We start from the raw sequence: 19650 nt of genomic DNA, 5'->3' as shown, positions 1-19650 counted from the left end.
TAACCAAATAACTGCACTGATCCAAGTAACAACTGTGGTGAGAAAGGTTGTAAAATGGGACAAAAACTGTCTCACTTAGCAATGGAAATTATGGGCTAAGTCAAGGATTGGCTGCATATAGCAAAACGTAACAATTTAAAGGAGTAACAGAGATCCATTGCAGGTAGTCCTCGACTTATGACCATCATTGAGCCCAAAATTAATCTGTTGTTAAGTGAGTTTTGTTCCATTTTACGACCTTTCTTGGCACAATTGTTAAGTGAATCACTGGAGTTGATAAGTTAGCAACATGGTTGTAAAGTGAATCCATGGAGTTGATAAATTAGCAGCATGGGTGTTAAGTGAATCACTGGAGTTGATAAGCTAGCAACATGGTTGTTAAGTGAATCACTGGAGTTGAAAAGTTAGCAGCATGGTTGTTAAGTGAATCACTGGAGTTGATAAGTTAGCAGCATAGTTGTTAAGTGAATCACTGGAATTGAAAAGTTAGCAACATGGTTGTTAAGTGAATCTGGTTCCCCCCCAAAAAAAATTGATTTTGCTTAGCAGAAGGTCACAAGAAGGGATCACGTGACCCCAGGATGCTGCAACCGTCATAAACGTGAGTCAGTTGTCAAACATCTGAATTGTGTGAAGTGAATTGTGTGTCCCTTAAATGAACAGTTGTAAGTCGAGGACTCCCAGTATGGATAATCCTTGGCTTATGACTACAATTGGAACGGGATGCGGTCATCAATTTTACAATTTTGCAACCTTTTCTGCCACAGCCGTTAAGTGAAGCCTGCGGTCCTTAAGTGAAGCAGATGGTCACTAAGCAAACCCTGGTTCTCCCATGTCCTCTGCTTGTCGGAAGGACCCCTGGGAAAGTCACGGCTGGCCATCCAATGTCCCTGGGAAGGCTGCCAAGCGCTAAAAATTTCCACCAGGCAGACACTGTGACCGTCGTAAGTGTGAGGACGGATCACAGGCCACCTTTTTCAGGGCCGTTGCAACTTTAAATGGACAAAGGAAGGCGTCGTAAGTCAAGGACCGTCTGAATTGGAATTCCTCTCCATCGAGGGCACTGCAAAAAAAACTGAAAACAACACGGTGTGAATAGTCACAAAATGAACTCCCCAAAAAACCCCCAAAGCAATTATATTTTTTTAAAAATGGCCCCCTCATTTCTCTTCTGCGCCTCTTTTCCTTTCCTCCAAGGGGGTCTGCGTGGGCCAACACCATCGCTCAGTATGCGCAAGCCATCGCCCTCTTCCTCTACATCAAGTGGAAGAAGCTGCACGTCGAAACCTGGGGAGGTGAGATTTCCCCCCCTCCCCACCTGATAGCCCTGAGGAAGAGGGGGGGGTTGCCCTTCCTCACTTGCCCCCCTCCCCGCCTTAGCAATAGCAATAGCAGTAGACTTATATACCGCTTCATAGGGCTTTCAGCCCTCTCTAAGCGGTTTACAGAGTCAGCATATCGCCCCCACACTCTGGGTCCTCATTTCACCCACCTCGGAAGGATGGAAGGCTGAGTCAACCCTGAGCGGGTGAGATTTGAACAGCCGAACTGCAGAACTGCAGTCAGCTGAAGTAGCCTGCAGTGCTGCATTTAACCACTGCGCCACCTCGGCTCCTTCTCAATTAGAAGGTGGATTAGAGAGACAGTTTGGTCTGGCGGAGGGATGGCGAATGCGCACGCCCACCCACCCCTCCCCACCCATCTGCACATACATGTGCACCCCCCCCCCTTTTAGGCATGAAACCCATCTGGGTGACTTTGGGTCAATCACTAGGAGACTGTGAGTTCTAGTTCCACCTTAGGCATGATAGCTAACTGGGTGACTTTGGGCCACTCGCTAGGAGACTGTGAGTTCTAGTTCCACCTTAGGCATGAAACCTATCTGGGTGACTTTGGGCCATTCACTAGGAGACTGTGAGTTCTAGTTCCACCTTAGGCAGGAAACCTACCTGGGTAACTTTGGGCCACTCACTAGGAGATTGTGAGTTCTAGTTCCACCTTAGGCAGGAAACCTATCTGGGTGACTTGGGGCCCCTCACTAGGAAACTGTGAGTTCTAGTTCCACCTTAGGCATGAAACCTATCTGGGTGACTTTGGGCCCCTCACTAGGAGACTGTGAGTTCTAGTTCCACTTTAGGCATGAAACCTATCTGGGTGACTTTGGGCCCCTCACTAGGAGACTGTGAGTTCTAGTTCCCCTCCCAGACTCCCACTGGTGACTTCTCAATTAGAGGATGGATTAGAGAGCCAGTTTAGCCTAGTGATTAATATATCAGGTTAGAAAGAAGGAGATTGTGAGTTCTAGTTCCGTCTTAGATATGAAGGCCTGCTGGGTGACTTTGGGCCAATCACCAGGGGACAGTGAGTTCCAGTCCCACCTTAAGCATGAAAGCCAGCAAGGTGACTTTCAGCCAATCACCAGGAGACTCTGAGTTCTAGTCCTGACTTAGGCATGAAAGCCAGCTGGGTGACTTTGGCCCAATCACCAGGAGACAGGGAGTTCTAGTCCTGCCTAACGCAGGACGGTATCTGGGTGACTTTGGCCCAATCACCAGGAGACAGGGAGTTCTAGTCCTGCCTAACGCAGGATGGTATCTGGGTGACTTTGGCCCAATCACCAGGAGACTGTGAGTTCTAGTCCTAACGCAGGACGGTATCTGGGTGACTTTGGCCCAATCACCAGGAGACTGGGAGTTCTAGTCCTGCCTAACACAGGACAGTATCTGGGTGACTTTGCCCAATCACCAGAAGACAGTGAGTTCTAGTCCTGCCTAACACAGGACGGTATCTGGGTGACTTTGGCCCAATCCCCAGGAGACAGGGAGTTCTAGTCCTGCCTAACGCAGGACGGTATCTGGGTGACTTTGGCCCAATCCCCAGGAGACAGGGAGTTCTAGTCCTGCCTAACGCAGGACGGTATCTGGGTGACTTTGGCCCAATCCCCAGGAGACTGGGAGTTCTAGTCCTGCCTAACCCAGGACGGTATCTGGGTGACTTTGGCCCAATCCCCAGGAGACTGGGAGTTCTAGTCCTGCTTTATTAAAAATGGCATTTGACTCTATTCTGTGGATCCTTTAGATATTCTTGTGCCGGACTCAAAAGCCAGCATTCTCTTGTTGTTTGATTTTTATGCTTTCAAACCACGAATCCTGGCTTGTTCGAGTGATCTTCCTTTCTTTTTCCAGGCTGGTCCATGGATTGCCTGCAGGAATGGGGCCTCTTCATGTCGCTGGCAATTCCTAGCATGCTGATGATTTGCATTGAATGGTGGACCTTCGAAATTGGAAGCTTTCTGATAGGTCAGGAGCGGGAAGGGGGAGGAGCTATGGCTGGGGTGGGTGGGGCAGGACAGGCCCTTCCTCCTAGAGGTAGTCCTCAACTTACGACCACAACTGAGCCCAAACTTTAGGTTGTTAAGTGAGAAATTTGTGAAGCGAGGTTGGCCCCATTTTTACGACCTTTCTCGCCACATTCATTAAGTGAATCCCTGCGGTTCTTAAATTAGTCACATGGTTGTTAAATGAATCTGGCTCCCCTAATGCTTCTCAGTAGGTCGCAAAAGGGGATCACACGACCCCGGGACACTGCGACCGTCATAAATAGGAGTCACTTTGCCAAGCGCCTGAATTTTGATCGCGTGACCACCGGGATGCTGCCACAACGGTCACAAATGTGAAAAATAGTTTAATTCCAGTGTAATTTCAAACGGTCACTAAATGTACTGTTGTAAGTTGAGGACTATCTGTACTTACAAAGGTTGCAGCACCCCAGGGTCACATCATTTACACTTGCGCACCTTCTCAACAAGCCGTGAGAGAAGCCGGACTCACTTAATGACCACACGGTTGTAAAAGTGAGGGCGACTCACTTAGCAACTGTCCTGCTTAGCATCAGTAATTCTGGTTCCAATTGTGGTTGTACATTGAGGGTTGCCATGATCCTTGCAGGAGCCCTCAGGGAAGAGATCCAAAAAGTCAAGATGGAGGCCGAGCCACCATTTTGACTTTTTACAATAAAACACAATACAATAGCAGAGTTGGAAGGGACCTTGGAGGTCTTCTAGTCCAACCCTCTGATCAAGCAGGAGACCCTATTCCATTCCAGACAAATGGCTATCCAGCATCTTCTTAAAGACTTCCAGTGTTGGGGCATTCACAACTTCTGGAGGCAACTTCTGTTCCACGGATTAATTGTCCTCACTGTCAGGAAATTCCTCCTTAGTTCTAAGTTGCTTCTCTCCTTGATTAGTTTCCACCCATTGCTTCTTGTTCTGCCCTCAGGTGCCTTGGAGAATAGCTTGACTCCCTCTTCTTTGGGGCAACCCCTGAGATATTGGAAGACTGCTATCATGTCTCCCCTGGTCCTTCTTTCCATTAAACTAGCCATACCCAGTTCCTGCAACCGTTCTTCATATGTTTTAGCCTCCAGTCCCCTAATCCTCTTTGTTGCTGTTCTCTGCACTCTTTCCAGAGTCTCAGCATCTTTTCTACATCATGGCGACCAAAACTGGATGCAAATATTCCAAGGGTGGCCTTCCCAAGGCCTTATAAAGTGGTATTAACCCTTCACGTGATCTTGATTCTCTCCCTCTGTTGATGCAGCCTAGAACTGTGTTGGCTTTTTTGGCAGCTGCTGCACACGGCTGGCTCCTATTTAAATGGTTGTCCACTAGGACTCCAAGATCCCTTTCACAGTTACTACTATTGAGGAAGGTACCACCTACACTGTACCTGTGCATTTCGTTTTTCTTGCCTACATGTAGAACCTGACTTTTTTCACCGTTGAATTTCATTTTGTTAGCTAGTGCCCAATGTTCAAGTTTGTCAAGATCCTTCTGTATCTTGAGCCTGTCTTCTGGAGTGTTGGCTATTCCTGCCATCTTGGTGTCATCTGCAAATTTGATGAGTTCCCCATCTATCCCCTCGTCCAAGTCATTGATGAAGACGTTGAAGAGTCCTGGGCCCAAAACAGAGCCTTGGGGTCCTCCATTGCATACTTCCCTCCATGTAGTAGATGCACTTCCATTGAGGGCTACACGTTGAGTGTGGTTGGTCAGCCAGTTACGAATCCATCTGGTGGTGATGCTGTCCAACCCACATTCTTCTACTTTATCTGGTAGTAGGTTATGATCTACCTTATCAAATGCCTTACTAAAGTCCAAGTAAACTACATCGACGGCATTCCTCCGGTCCACTAATTTTGTCACTTTGTCAAAGAATGCCATAAGATTAGTCTGCCATGATCTGTTTTTGCCTTTATTTTGACTTTTTGGTTCTCTTCCCTCAGGGCACCCCTGAAATATTTATTTTTCCTTTTTTCCTGTGATTTTTTAAATTTTATTTCAGGCCTCCTCAGTGTGCTGGATCTGTCTGCACAATCTATCATCTATGAAATTGCCACCGTAGCTTATATGGTAAGCATTTCCCGTCCACCATATCGCCACAAAACAGGGCACGGTCTGCCATTTTGACTTTTTCGACCTTCCTGGGCAGACACCTGGATTTAGCAAACCAAAATGTCAATTTCTCTGCATTTTTGTGTGCATCTTATGCTTTGCATGGGCTGTAATTCACATGCCGGTACAGTCGGTCTTGGACTTATGACTGTTTATTTAAAGACCCCTGTGTAATTATGAGGGTGTGGAGAAAAGGAACAGGACCAGTCCTCACACTTACAACCATCTGCAGCATTTCCCCACAGACGCAGGATCAAAATTCGGACGCTTGGCAACTGACTCATGTTTATGACGGCTGCAGGGTCCCATGAGTCCCAAAAAGGTCGTAAAGTGAGGTGCAACTCATTTCATGGTCATATCACTTAGCAACCAAAGTTCCCATTGCAATCATGGCCACAAATCAAGGACTAAAGGTAGTCCTCTTTAGACAACTGCCTCATTTACTGACTGTTCACATTTAACAACCATGAGGAAAAAAATTTTTTACAATCAGTCCTCACATTTATGACGTTTGCAGGTCTATAAACCAAAGGAAAGTGGAGTCGGATCATAAACACAGTTGCAAGGTTTTGCTGAATGACCAGTTATGGTTGCTAAACTATCTGTGCCAGGAAGTCCTCGCTTTACGACCACAATGCAGCCCGAAATTTGCCTTGCGAAGTAAGATAGTTGTTCAGCAGGTTTTGCCCCTTATTACGACTTGCCTTGCCCCAGCTTCTAAGCGAATCACTGCAGTTGTTAAGTTAATAAAACGGTTGCTAAGTGAATCCGGCTTCCCCATGAAGTTTGCTAGTCAGAACGTTGCACAAAGGGATCGCTGACCTCGGGACCATGAGACCGTCATAAGTATGAGTCAGTTGCCAAGCCACCTGAGTTTTGATCATGTGACCATGGAGGGGATGCTGCAATGGTTGTGTGTGTGTGGGGGGGGGGAAACCGATCGTAAATCACTTTTTTTCAGTGGCCTTGTGATGTCAAACGGTCACTAAGTGAACCGTTGTAAATCGAGGACCACCAGTAGGGTATTTATTTATTTTTATTTTATATTAGAAAACTTACATTGCCGCCTACTTGCACATGAAGGCAACCGAAGGCAGGAATATAAAAAAACAGGAACCTAAAAAACATCACATCAAGAATAAAAATAGTAAAATCATTTTAAAAACAGTAAATTATTAAAATGATAAATTCAATTCGACGACCCTCTAAAACAGGGCTGTCCAAACTTGGGAACTTTAAGACTTGTGGACTTCAACTCCCAGAATTCCCCAGCCAACTTTAAGACTTGTGGACTTCAACTCCCAGAATTCCCCAGCCAATTTTAAGACTTGTGGACTTCAACTCCCAGAATTCCCCAGCCAATTTTAAGACTTGTGGACTTCAACTCCCAGAATTCCCCAGCCAATTTTAAGACTTGTGGACTTCAACTCCCAGAATTCCCCAGCCAACTTTAAGACTTGTGGACTTCAACTCCCAGAATTCCCCAGCCAACTTTAAGACTTGTGGACTTCAACTCCCAGAATTCCCCAGCCAACTTTAAGACTTGTGGACTTCAACTCCCAGAATTCCCCAGCCAACTTTAAGACTTGTGGACTTCAACTCCCAGCATTCCCCAGCCAACTTTAAGACTTGTGGACTTCAACTCCCAGAATTCCCCAGCCAACTTTAAGACTTGTGGACTTCAACTCCCAGAATTCCCCAGCCAACTTTAAGGCTTATGGACTTCAACTCCCAGCATTCCCCAGCCAATTTTAAGACTTGTGGACTTCAACTCCCAGAATTCCCCAGCCAATTTTAAGACTTGTGGACTTCAACTCCCAGAATTCCCCAGCCAATTTTAAGACTTGTGGACTTCAATTCCCAGAATTCCCCAGCCAACTTTAAGACTTGTGGACTTCAATTCCCAGAATTCCCCAGCCAACTTTAAGAATTGTGGACTTCAACTCCCAGAATTCCCCAGCCAACTTTAAGACTTGTGGACTTCAATTCCCAGAATTCCCCAGCCAACGTTAAGACTTGTGGACTTCAACTCCCAGCATTCCCCAGGCAGCATAAGTCCATAAGTTTTAAAGTTCCCAAGTTTGGACACCCCTGCTGTAAAAGGATGCAAATGACCAGCTGTCTGCAAGGAATCTAAACCCTTCCATCCCCCGCCATCCAGTCCGAGTTGAAGAAGCTCCTTGGATGGGAAGGGAAACTTCTTCAAAGAAGAACCAGGAAGTCCAGTTGCCCTCCACCTTAATGGGTTCCATCCCATTCTGGGAATATTATTTATTTATATATATATAAATATATATATCAATAAATCCAGGTCTGTCTCCTCTCTTTGTCTGTTTTAGATTCCCTTTGGGATCGGGGCCTCCACCAGCGTCCGAGTCGGCAATGCCTTAGGGGCTGGGAAGGTGGAAGAGGCCCGGAGGTCTTCCATGGTCGCCATATTTTGCACAGGTATCTTTCTGGGGCCGATAGAAAGGCGAGAATCCATGGGAAGCATAAACCAGCATTTCAGGACCAGAAGAGAGCTGGAAGGGGCCTTGGAGGTCTTCTAGTCCAACCCCCTGCTCAGAAAAGACCCATTCCGGACAAATGCCTGTCCAGTCTCTTCTTAAAAACATCCAACTTCTGGTGGCAAGCTGTTCCACTGGTTAATTAATTGTCCACAGATAGGGACACACCTGATCTAGGTACTCCTTAAGTGTTTACATGTGGATTTTTATTGTGTGTATCATGTGACCAGGCGGGAATGGCTTGGCGGTCATGTGACTGGGTGGGTGGGGGTGGCTTGGTGGTCATGTGACCGGGTGGGAGTGGCTTGGCGGTCATGTGACTGGGGGAGTGACTTGGTGGTCATGTGACCGGATGGGAGTGGCTCGGCAGTCATGTGACCGGGTGGGAGTGGCCCAGCGATCATGTGACTGGGCAGGAGTGGGTCGGTGGTCATGTGACCAGGCAGGGGTGGCTCAGCAGTCATGTGACCAGGCAGGGGTAACTTGGCAGTCATGTGACTGGGTGGGAGTGGCTCGGGGGTCATGTGACCGGGTGGGAGTGGCTCGGAGGTCATGTGATCTGGTGGGAGTGGTTCGGCGGTCATGTGACCGGGTGGGAGTGGCTCAGAGGTCATGCGACTGGGTGGGAGTGGCTCAGCAGTCATGTGATTGGGTGGGAGTGGCTCGGCGGTCATGTGACCGGGTGGGAGTAGCCCAGCATTCATGTGACTGGGCGGGAGTGGCTCGGCAGTCATGTGACCAGGCAGGGGTAGCTCGGAGGTCATGTGACCGGGTGGGAGTGGCTCGGAGGTCATGTGACCGGGTGGGAGTGGCTCGGTGGTCATGTGACCGGGTGGGGGGCGGCTCAGCGGTCATGTGACTGTGTGGGTATGGCCAACTTGGAAAATGTGGTGAAACTTACTTAACAATGCTCTTGCTTAACAACCAAAATTTTGGGCTCAATTGTGATCATAAGTTTTCTTCCTTTCTCTTTCCTCCTTTCTCTCTCTTTCTCTTTCTATCTTTCTCTCTTTCCCCCCCCCCTCCAGTTGGATTCTTCCTCCTGATGTGTGTTGCGTTGACAGCCTCGAAGGATGTTTTGGCGTACATTTTCACAAGTGAAAAGTAAGTGTGACAATCGGGCGTGAACCCCTCAGATCCTGAGGGCATCTTGAATAGACAGGTTGTCTTCGACCTACCATTACTTGTTTAACGACCATCTGAACTTACAATGGCAGTGAAAAAGCTGGTTTATTTACAGGTGTAAATTCAGGGGGGTTACCAAGGAACATCACCCCCCCCCCCGGGCTCATGTGACGGAGGGGCTGATGTTATAACTTCAAACGCTTGCTATGTCACCCGTCGTAAGTCAAGGACTTAGTATTCCAATAGTCCTCGACTTATGACCACAATTGAGCCCAACATTTACGTTGCTAAGCGAGACAGATAAGTCTGTTTTCCCCCCATTTTACGACTTTTCTCGTCCCAGTTGTTAAGGAAATCACTGCACTTGTTCAGTTAGATGCACGGCCGTAAAGTGAATCCGACTGCCTCGCGCTTGTTGGAAGGTCACCAAAGGGGATCCCATCATGTGACCCCCCCTGGGGATGCTGCAAACCATCGTAAATATGAACCAGTTGCTAACGGTCTGAATTTTGATCAGGTGACCAAGGGGATGCTGCGACGGTCGTAGGCGTGAAACACAGTTATAAGTCCCTTCTGAAGGTGCCTTTGTAGCTTTGAATGGCCACTAAATGAACTGTTGTAAGTCGAGGACTACCTGTAATAATAAATCTGCGTGTTTGTGAGTCCCATGAATCAGGGGTATCCAGTCTTGGCACCTTTTAGACCTGTGGACTTCAATTCTCAGAATTCTGGGAGTTAGTTAGAGATGAACAGAGTTTGAAGGGACCTTGTAGGTCATCTAGTCCAACCCCCTCCCCACACTCAAGCAGTGGACCCTACATCTGACAGATGGCAGTCCAGTCTCTTCTTGAAAGCTTCCAGTGATGAAGCTCCCACACCTTTTGAAGGCAAAAGAGTTGGAAGGGACCTTGCAGGTCATCTAGTCCAACCCCCAATCAAGCAGGAGACCCTGCACCAATTCTGCCAGATCAATCCTGTCCAGTCTCTTCTTGAAAGCCTCCAGGGATGAAGCTCCCACAACTTCTCTTCTCTTCTTTAACAGACAGATTGACAGAGTTTGAAGGGACCTTGTAGGTCATCTAGTCCAGTGGTCCCCAACCTTTTTATCGCCGCGGACCAGTCAGCCTTTGATAATTTTACCGTGGCCTGCTGAGCGCGGGCAGGGGTGGGGAGCGTTGTTCGCGACGACACATTGATTGTTTATATATCAGATTGTTTTGATTAAACTTCCCTGGAGCCTTTGTGCACGGCCCAGGAGCTTTTGCGCACGGCCCAGGAGCCTTTGCGCTGCAGCGATCATGTCCCCTGGCCGCTGCAGCGATCATGTCCCCCGGCCGCTGCAGCGATCATGGCCCCGGGCCCCGGCCGCTGCAGCGATCATGGCCCCCGGTCGCTGCGCGGCCCGGTGCCAGGTACTCCACGGCCCGGCACCGGTCCGCGGACCGGGGGTTGGGGACCACTGATCTAGTCCACCCCCCTCCCAATCAGGAGACGCTATACCATTTCTGACAGAGGGCAGTCCAGTTTCTTCTTGAAACCTTCCAGTGATGAAGCTCCCACAACTTCTCTTCTTTTCTCCTCTCCTCTCAACTCTTTAACAGTTAAACAGAGTTGGAAGGGACCTTGTAGGTCATCTAGTCCACCCCCCCTCAATCAGGAGACCCTGCACCAATTCTGTCAGATCAATTCTGTCCAGTCTCTTCTTGAAAGCTCCCAGTGAATGAAGCTCCCACAACTTTTGAAGGCAAGCTATTCCACTGAATAACAGAGTGGAAGGGACCTTGTAGATCATCTAGTCCAACCTCCCCCCCCCAAATAAAAACCCAAGCAGGAGACCCTACACCAATTCTGACAGATGGCAGTCCAGTCTCTTTCTTAAAAGCTTCCAGCGATGAAGTCCACAGCTCTTAAGGATTGGACACCCTGACTTAGAAGAGGTTTGGTGCTGATGATGAGGCCAATGTGGAGAAAAGACACGGGCACGATCTTTCTCGGGATGGAGCGACCAAGATTGGACCCTGGTAGCCCCTTTTATTAAGATAGAACAAAGGCAGGAGGAGCAATCAGCAATCAGCAATCAGCATGTGATTAAAGACAGCCTGTAAAACTACAATCTCTAATCTACTGCTCAGGGACGTTCTGTCTATATATGGTCAAATCCTGGAGTCGTTGGATAAGGCACATTTAGAGTGAACCTCAGGATGTTATGTTATGAACTATCAGGAAGTTATGTTATGTAGGAGTTTGTTTTCTCCTGTGTGGTTCAGCGTGGCTCTGCATGGCCTGTTATCCACTGGGCCATGGGTGACCCACACCTACACAAGGAATTATATTACAACAGTTTTAATCTTATTTGTCCAAAACAGAGAAGTGGTTGACCTCGTGGCTTATGTGATGCCCGTCTACATAGCCTTCCACCTGTTTGAAGCTCTATGTGTGAGTCCTTTTCTTTCTCACTTCTTCCCACTGGGCTGGAGAGGGTTAAATAAATTTAAAAGCTGGAGTTAAGCCCTGGCACCCTCAAATGTTTTAGGGTTACGGTCAACTGTGGATGGTTTAGTTAAACCACCGATGACCAAACCATGCCTTAATGGGGTATGTGAAGGTAGCATGCGTTGGGGTGGAATGGATGGACCTCAACTCCAAGAATTCTCCAGCCAGCATACTTTGTGGTTGGGTGACTTCAATTCCCAGGATTCCCTAACCAGCCTGCCTTACATTAACCCCCAGAATTCCTCACTCAGTCTGCCTCATTCAAATCCCAGAAGCCTCAAGCCAGCATGCTTTAAGAGAGGTGGACCTCAACTCCCAGAATTCCCCAACCAGCATGCTTTAAGATGGATGGACTTCAACTCCCAGAATTCCCCATACAAAATGGTTTATGATAGGTGGACTTCTGCTCCCAGAATTCCCCATACAAAATGCTTTAAGATGGATGGATTTCCGCTCCCAGAATCCCCCAGCCAGCATGCTTCAAGAGGGGTGACTTCCACTCCCAGAATCCCCCAGCCAGAATGCTTTAAGAGGGGTGGACTTCCATTCCCAGAATCCCCCAGCCAGGATGCTTTAAGAGGGGAGGACTTCCACTCCCAGAATCCCCCAGCCAGCAGGCTTTAAGAGGGGAGGACTTCCACTCCCAGAATCCCCCAGCCAGAATGCTTTAAGATGGATGGATTTCCACTCCCAGAATCCCCCAGCCAGCATGCTTCAAGAGGGGTGACTTCCACTCCCAGAATCCCCAGCCAGAATGCTTTAAGAGGGGTGGACTTCCATTCCCAGAATCCCCCAGCCAGAATGCTTTAAGAGGGGTGGACTTCCACTCCCAGAATCCCCCAGCCAGAATGCTTTAAGAGGGGGAGGACTTCCACTCCCAGAATTCCCCAGCCAGGATGCTTTAAGAGGGGAGGACTTCCACTCCCAGAATCCCCCAGCCAGAATGCTTTAAGATGGATGGATTTCCGCTCCCAGAATCCCCCAGCCAGCATGCTTCAAGAGGGGTGACTTCCACTCCCAGAATCCCCCAGCCAGAATGCTTTAAGAGGGGTGGACTTCCATTCCCAGAATCCCCCAGCCAGAATGCTTTAAGAGGGGTGGACTTCCACTCCCAGAATCCCCCAGCCAGAATGCTTTAAGAGGGGTGGACTTCCACTCCCAGAATCCCCCAGCCAGAATGCTTTAAGAGGGGTGACTTCCACTCCCAGAATCCCCCAGCCAGAATGCTTTAAGAGGGGTGGACTTCCACTCCCAGAATCCCCCAGCCAGAATGCTTTAAGAGGGGAGGACTTCCACTCCCAGAATTCCCCAGCCAGAATGCTTTAAGAGGGGAGGACTTCCACTCCCAGAATCCCCCAGCCAGCATGCTTTAAGAGGGGAGGACTTCCACTCCCAGAATCCCCCAGCCAGCAGGCTTTAAGAGGGGAGGACTTCCACTCCCAGAATCCCCCAGCCAGGATGCTTTAAGAGCGGAGGACTTCCACTCCCAGAATTCCCCAGCCAGGATGCTTTAAGAGGGGAGGACTTCCACTCCCAGAATCCCCCAGCCAGAATGCTTTAAGAGGGGAGGACTTCCACTCCCAGAATTCCCCAGCCATCATGCTTTAAGAGGGGAGGACTTCCACTCCCAGAATCCCCAGCCAGATTGCTTTAAGAGGGGAGGACTTCCACTCCCAGAATCCCCCAGCCAGGATGCTTTAAGAGGGGAGGACTTCCACTCCCAGAATCCCCCAGCCAGCAGGCTTTAAGAGGGGACGACTTCCACTCCCAGAATCCCCCAGCCAGGATGCTTTAAGAGGGGAGGACTTCCACTCCCAGAATCCCCCAGCCAGCAGGCTTTAAGAGGGGAGGACTTCCACTCCCAGAATTCCCCAGCCAGCAATGCTTTAAGAGGGGTGGACTTCCACTCCCAGAATCCCCCAGCCAGGATGCTTTAAGAGGGGAGGACTTCCACTCCCAGAATTCCCCATCCAGCAGGCTTTAAGACGGGTGGACTTCCAGTCCCAGAATTCCCCAGCCAGAATGCTTTAAGACGGGTGGACTTCCACTCCCAGAATCCCCCAGCCAGCCATGATTTAAGAGGGGAGGACTTCCACTCCCAGAATCCCCCAGCCAGCATGCTTTAAGAGGGAAGGACTTCCACTCCCAGAATCCCCCAGCCAGCACAGTGGGAACCCTGGGAGTTGAAGTCCACACCCCTTCAATTTGCAGATGTTAACAAGCTCTCTTGTACCCATCCTTCTTTTCGTCCCTTGCAGGCGACGACCAGCGGGGTGCTGCGTGGCACCGGAAGGCAGAAACTAGGCGCCATTTTCAACACGTTGGGCTACTACACCGTCGGCCTGCCCTTGGGGGCCGTGCTCCTTTTCGTAGCCAAAATTGGCATGATAGGTACTGGCATTGAGCAGAGAGTGGCATGGCGCCTCTTGTCCAACTAGTCCTTGAGTTACGATGATAATTGAACCCCACAATTAGAGTTGTGAGTTGTGGGGATCATAAAATGGGTCTGATTTGATTTTGCAATCTTTTTCCCCCCACAATGGTTGCTAAGCAAACTCTGCGAAAGGGAGGTTTTTGTCGTAAACTGGAAATAAATGCAGGTTTTGAACAAAAAAGTTGCAAATCGTAGTCAGGAGGTGACCGTGGGAATCTCGGAGAGTCACGAACCAATTAAGCGAATTCATGGCCTCCTGCAAACTCCACTCCCCTTTCGCTCCTCTTTTATGTCCTCTGGGAGGGGCCATTCACCATCCACCTGTGGCCTCACTCCCAAGTTGACCATGGGGAGAGTTGAAACTGCCGTAAGGTGTGGAAACAATCATCAGTCACTTTTTTCAGTGCTTTAGTCGTAACTTTAGTCCTTAAGCGAATGGCTGTAAGTGGAGGACTGCCTGTGTCCAAGATCACCATGGTCATTAAGTGAGCTTGTCTGGAAAAGTCGCAAATGGCAGCCACGTGACCTCCAGACGTCATGAGTTCGAGAATAATCTTTAAGTCACTTTTCTCAGTGCTGGTGCAACTTTTTTTTTTAAATTAAAAGTTTTAAAAAGTTTTACAAATATATACCTCCCCTCCCCCCCCCCAAGCCCACATCCCCCCCAACCTCCCAGAGCAAATACAGGGTATAAACATTTAACAAACATATTCTAAAATAAACTAACTAACTTTAGCATCATCTCTCTCTTGAACTTTAATTCCCCTTTTGTAAAGCTAACTTCAAACTAACTGGTGCAACTTTGAATGGCTGCTAAGTCGTTGGTCATAACTTGAGGACTTGAGGACTGTGTGATTTTATTCAGTTTCTCCTCTCTGTGCCGTTTCTAGGGTTCTGGCTGGGCATGCTGGTTTGCACCCTGATCCCCTGCATTTGTTCCATCACTTACGTCATCCGCATGAACTGGGACCAGGTGGCTGAAGAGGTAAGAGGGAACCACGCTCCAACCCCTAGGGAACGCTCCTCCTGCGTGACGATTCCTATCTCCCTTTTTTTGCTTCCCATCCTGGCCATTCGCGCTCTTTCGCCCCGCTGGTCTTACAGGGAGTCCTCTATCGACAACTATGATCGAGCCCAGACTTATACTCACGCCGGTCATTAAACAAGTCACCATGTAACCATGTCCAATTTTTGTTTTACAGGGGTTGTTAAGTGAACACCACAGTTGTAAAGCCAAAGCTGTGGTCATTAAGCAAACATCACAGTCGTTAAATGAATCCGTTGTCTGCGATGTCCTTTTTTTTTGGCCGATATTCTCGTACTTTATGCCTATATAATATATGGCTCTGTGTGCGTTTGTGTGTGCGTGTTCCAACATAACTCTGGAACGCCTTGATCAATTTCAACAAAACTTGGAACACAGATGACTTACTCTTTGGAGACAAATACTATGGGGGTAAGACACCCCGAACACCCCTCGGGGTGTGTGTTCTGTTAAGATACAGCCTGTTGTGCCTTGAAATGGCTTCTACCGTACCGCCTTAAAATGGATTCTACTGTACAGCGCAATGGAATTGCCATGGTAACGGCTTCACAGTCCTCCACAAGGGGGCTCCCTCGGGTCAGGGGAAAAAAAACAACCCAACATTAGAAATTGTGGCAACGTTCATGGAAGGAGGGTTGGGATAAATAAATATCCTGGCAGCGTTGGGTTATCAGCTAGTAAATAAATAAAACCTCTAATCTTATCCTCTGTACGGTAAATAGTAAAGGACCAGCTCACGGTGCCTCTGTTAGCGAACAAGGGCTGCTGGAGGGGGGAGAGTAGAGACAGCCGATGCATGGCCCGTTTTCGGCCTGGACACCCTCCTGCAGCACCCTGCTGGCCAAATAGGCTAGGAGGGCACCCCGTGGCACCTCGCAGCCCATTTTGGCTGCCAGGATGTTGCAGGAGGCTGTCCATCCCGTCTCCTCGCTCTACTACCCCTCCTGGCCGAACCGCGGAGGACAATTACGATGCTAATCCAGCCCTCCGAGAAATCCAGTTTGACACCCCAGCCTCCTACAGTCACTGTGTGTGTTAGTTGAGTGGCTATATTAAAAAAAAAAAGCAATACAATAGGAGAGTTGGAAGGGACCTTGGAGGTCTTCTAGTCCAACCCCCTGCCTAGGCAGGAAACCCTACACCGTTTCAGACAAATGGCTATCCAACATCTTCTTAAAGACTTCCAGTGTTGGGGGATTCACAACTTCCGGAGGCAACTTCTGTTCCACTGATTCATTGTTCTCACTGTCAGGAAATTTCTCCTCAGTTCTAGGTTGCTTCTCTCCTTGATTAGTTTCCACCCATTGCTTCTTGTTCTACCCTCAGGTGCCTTGGAGAATGGCTTGACTCCCTCTTCTTTGGGGCAACCCCTGAGATATTGGAAGACTGCTATCCTGTCTCCCCTAGTCCTTCTTTTCATTCAACTAGACATACCCAGTTCCTGCAACCGTTCTTCATATGTTTGAGCCTCCAGTCCCCTAATCCTCTTTCTTGCTCTTCTCTGCACTCTTTCTAGAGTCTCCGCATCTTTTCTATATCGTGGCGACCAAAACTGAATGCCGTATTCCAAGTGTGGCCTTCCCAAGGCCTTGTAAAGTGGTATTAACCCTTCACCTGATCTTGATTCTCTCCCTCTGTTTATGCAACCTAGAACTGTGTTGGCTTAAATACATTTAATAACATCTCTGCTGTCCGGCTCTTCTCTTTTAAGGCCCAGCACCGTGTCAAACTCTCTCAGAAGCCAGTGAAGGATTTGAACTCGGCTCCCATCCCAGACAAGACCGTTTCCTCTTCCAATACAGAATGCAAAGTAGGGTTTGGAGGTGAGCCAAGACTTTGTAGCCGTGCCAGGCCTGGCCTTGCCGATACAGGCAGTCCTCGACTTACGACGAGGTTCAGTGTCAGGATTAAGGAGTAAGAATCGAGTTTGTGCTTTAAAGCAATCAGGAGGGCTTTAATCGAATCAGGTCCTGGAAAAAAAAGTTATTCATTTTAAGATATAGGGAATTGTGGGCTCTATTCTGGTCGTTAAGTCGAGGACTGCCTGGAGCTGTGTTCGAGTCCCGCTTGTCCTTTTCTGTTCCAGGACACACGGATGCCCAGAACGGCGTTGTGCTTCTGAGCTTCACCGTCATAGATGGACCAACCTTGCAGGACAAGGCGGCGTCCAGCGTCCCCAAGACGGGCCGGGTTCTGACGACCAAAGAACTGATTGTGAGGCGGGGACTGGCGGTGGCCGGCGCCGTGGGAATTCTAGCCGTGGGAGTTTTGATACGGATATTCACAGTCCACAATTAACGGCTGGGGAGAGACTAGAACAGCCCCCCCCCTTGAACCCACGGCAAAGAAACGAGAGCGGGATGCTCAGTGGCAGGAACCTGTTTCATCCAGCAGAGGGCACCAGTGTGTTATACTCAGAAATTCCACCAGGGGGACGAAGTTCAGAAATTACAGACGTTACCCTCAAAAGTTCCACCAGGGGGCAAAGTTCAAAAGTTACAGACGTCACACTCAGAAATTCCACCAGGGGGCGAAGCTCAGAGGTTACACACGCTATACTCCGAATTTCCACCAGGGTGCGCCCATCTCAGACAAACATCGCGGGACGTTTTGGCCATTTCGCTTCGCCCAAGTTGGCCGAATCTGGCGTCTCAACACGCAAAAGACTGATTTTGGGGAGTTCAGAAAGTTTATTTTCCATCGTAGATAACCGTGTAACCTTTCCAGATAAACATCTTTTAGTAGTAAATTTTTTTAAACATGGTTTTTAAACGTAGGCCTTTCAAAGAAACAAGGTTAGAAAAAGTTAGCAAACAAGGAAATATGGACCCCAGGGAGGTCAAAAAAGTCAAAATGACACTCCAACCATGATTCATACGACGTTTCCCCAAAAATAAGACTTCCCCGAATAATAAGCCCAATTGGGCATCTGAGCGCATGTGCTAAAATAAGCCCTCCCTCAAAATATTACAACGCAGCTTGCCGCATCCTGCACTTCAAAAATAATAAGGCCAAGTGCTTATTTTTTGGTGGGGGGGCGTTAAGAGAAAATAAGACCCCGTCGCAGGGTAAATAGATGTTTCATTCTTGTTTACGTGGGATTGCAAAGACGAAGTTCCAATGACATGGTTGGAAGGGTGCCATTTTGACTTTTTTGACCGCTCTGCAGATGCCAGGGGCCATCTATTTTTTTTGGGGGGGGGGTGTTGCCCTTTAATTTAAAGAGATTAACCCAAGCAGCAGACGGGGTAATTAATTTAGGATTTATTTGGCTTGTGCAACGTGGTTTTTTTTTTTTTTTAGCCATGGTTTGGTCCAACGAAGCTCTGAGGATCTTAGCTAGGAACTCAAGCATGCTATTTATACACGGGGCACAACCTAACCAGGATTAGAAACCACCTTTCGGGTTTCTCTCTCAAGCTCCCAGCAGTGTGCGGGCGCGCGCGGGCGCGGGGGGGCTTCGCCGTTCCCGGAAGTTACTTACTTCCGGGTTCGGCGACCAACCGGATCGCAGGGACCGGTGCGAACCGGTTGAAACCCAGCCCTGTCGGGCACCTACTAGAAGGCGTTGAGTGTTGCTTTCTGCCTCTAAGAACACGTTTCTCTATTTCTCCTTTGCGGAGAAATATACTATTCAGCCTCTTTTAATATTCCCCCAAACATTTCAATCTTTAGAAAAGTGTGTGGTTACTTCTTACACTACTAATCCTAGTTTTGTTTGAGGTCTGCTCATTTCAAACCTAGGGTGGTTGAACCAATGGCCGAGGGGTGCCTAGGGCATGCTCAGGATAATGGGATGCGGAACTGATCTTGGGAGATAGGAAGAAGCATATTTGCAATTGAGGCAACTGTCAAGAGAAGAGGTTGCTAAGCGGCAATAAGGATGTGGGAAATCTTAGAAGATCTTAGAAGCTGCCGACAAACTCCGATAGCGAGGGACCTTATGAGTCGGCTCTGGAAGATGTGGAGGACCCTGGGCAGGGTTGAGACTCCGAGCAGGGACCAGAGAGGCTGGTTGGCCACCAGGAGGCGCCTGAGGCATGGAGCAGCGGTGAAAGCCAAAGGGAGTTTGTCCCTGACGTCAGGCCCTGGAGCAGTGGGGAGGAGCTAAGGGAGTTGGTCCCGGACGCCAGGCAAAGGCGGGCAGATAAGCGCCGGCAGCAATTACGGAGACATGGAAGATAATTGGGCCCAGGTGGTTGTGATTAGGCTCCTCCCAAGAGAGTATATAAGAAGAGACTTTGGGAGGAGGCTGTTTGCAGGACACAAGCGTTATACTAAAGCTGGAGAAGCTCTTGTGTGTATTTCTTATCTGTGGAAGTCTGGGTTGCTGCCAACGTCTTAATTACTGTGAATAAATTGGCTAACAGTAATCTTGTGTCAGCGTGACTCACCGTACGGAGGGTGTGTGTGTGTCAGAACACCTTCCCTAGATTCTTGAGCTGTAAATACGAGTTGGAAGGTGATATTTACTTTCAATAACTGCGGAGCTCCTGTACAATGGAATTTATTCCAGCTGGGGATGGCGGGAATTGTAGTACAGCCTCCAATAGCATACGGGCCTAACACATTACTCTCAAACCTCTGGACG

The 19650-nt window shown here is 48.7% G+C and overlaps 1 protein-coding gene across 1 annotated transcript in view; it reads left to right on the top strand.

Annotated features, from left to right (window-relative positions):
- The window catches only part of LOC106552568 (multidrug and toxin extrusion protein 1), a gene marked incomplete at its 5' end in the record, with an annotated part of 21600 nt that extends 3792 nt beyond the window's left edge, over positions 1–17808 (top strand). The window contains 10 exon segments of the mRNA XM_087702837.1: positions 1198–1295; positions 3186–3299; positions 5346–5413; positions 7795–7903; positions 8991–9066; positions 11454–11523; positions 13839–13971; positions 14905–14999; positions 16771–16882; positions 17146–17808. Of these exon segments, the coding sequence (XP_087558963.1) occupies positions 1198–1295; positions 3186–3299; positions 5346–5413; positions 7795–7903; positions 8991–9066; positions 11454–11523; positions 13839–13971; positions 14905–14999; positions 16771–16882; positions 17146–17357 (1087 nt within the window).
- Between the last annotated feature and the right edge of the window lie 1842 nt (positions 17809–19650).

The sequence above is a fragment of the Thamnophis sirtalis genome, unplaced genomic scaffold (genome assembly GCF_051295495.1).
Source record: "Thamnophis sirtalis isolate CommonGarterSnake01/CBP01778 unplaced genomic scaffold, rThaSir2_p1.2 scaffold_17, whole genome shotgun sequence".
NCBI lineage: Eukaryota > Metazoa > Chordata > Lepidosauria > Squamata > Natricidae > Thamnophis > Thamnophis sirtalis.
The sequence above is the reverse complement of the archived record's forward strand: the minus strand, read 5'-3'. Positions and strand labels throughout refer to the sequence as shown.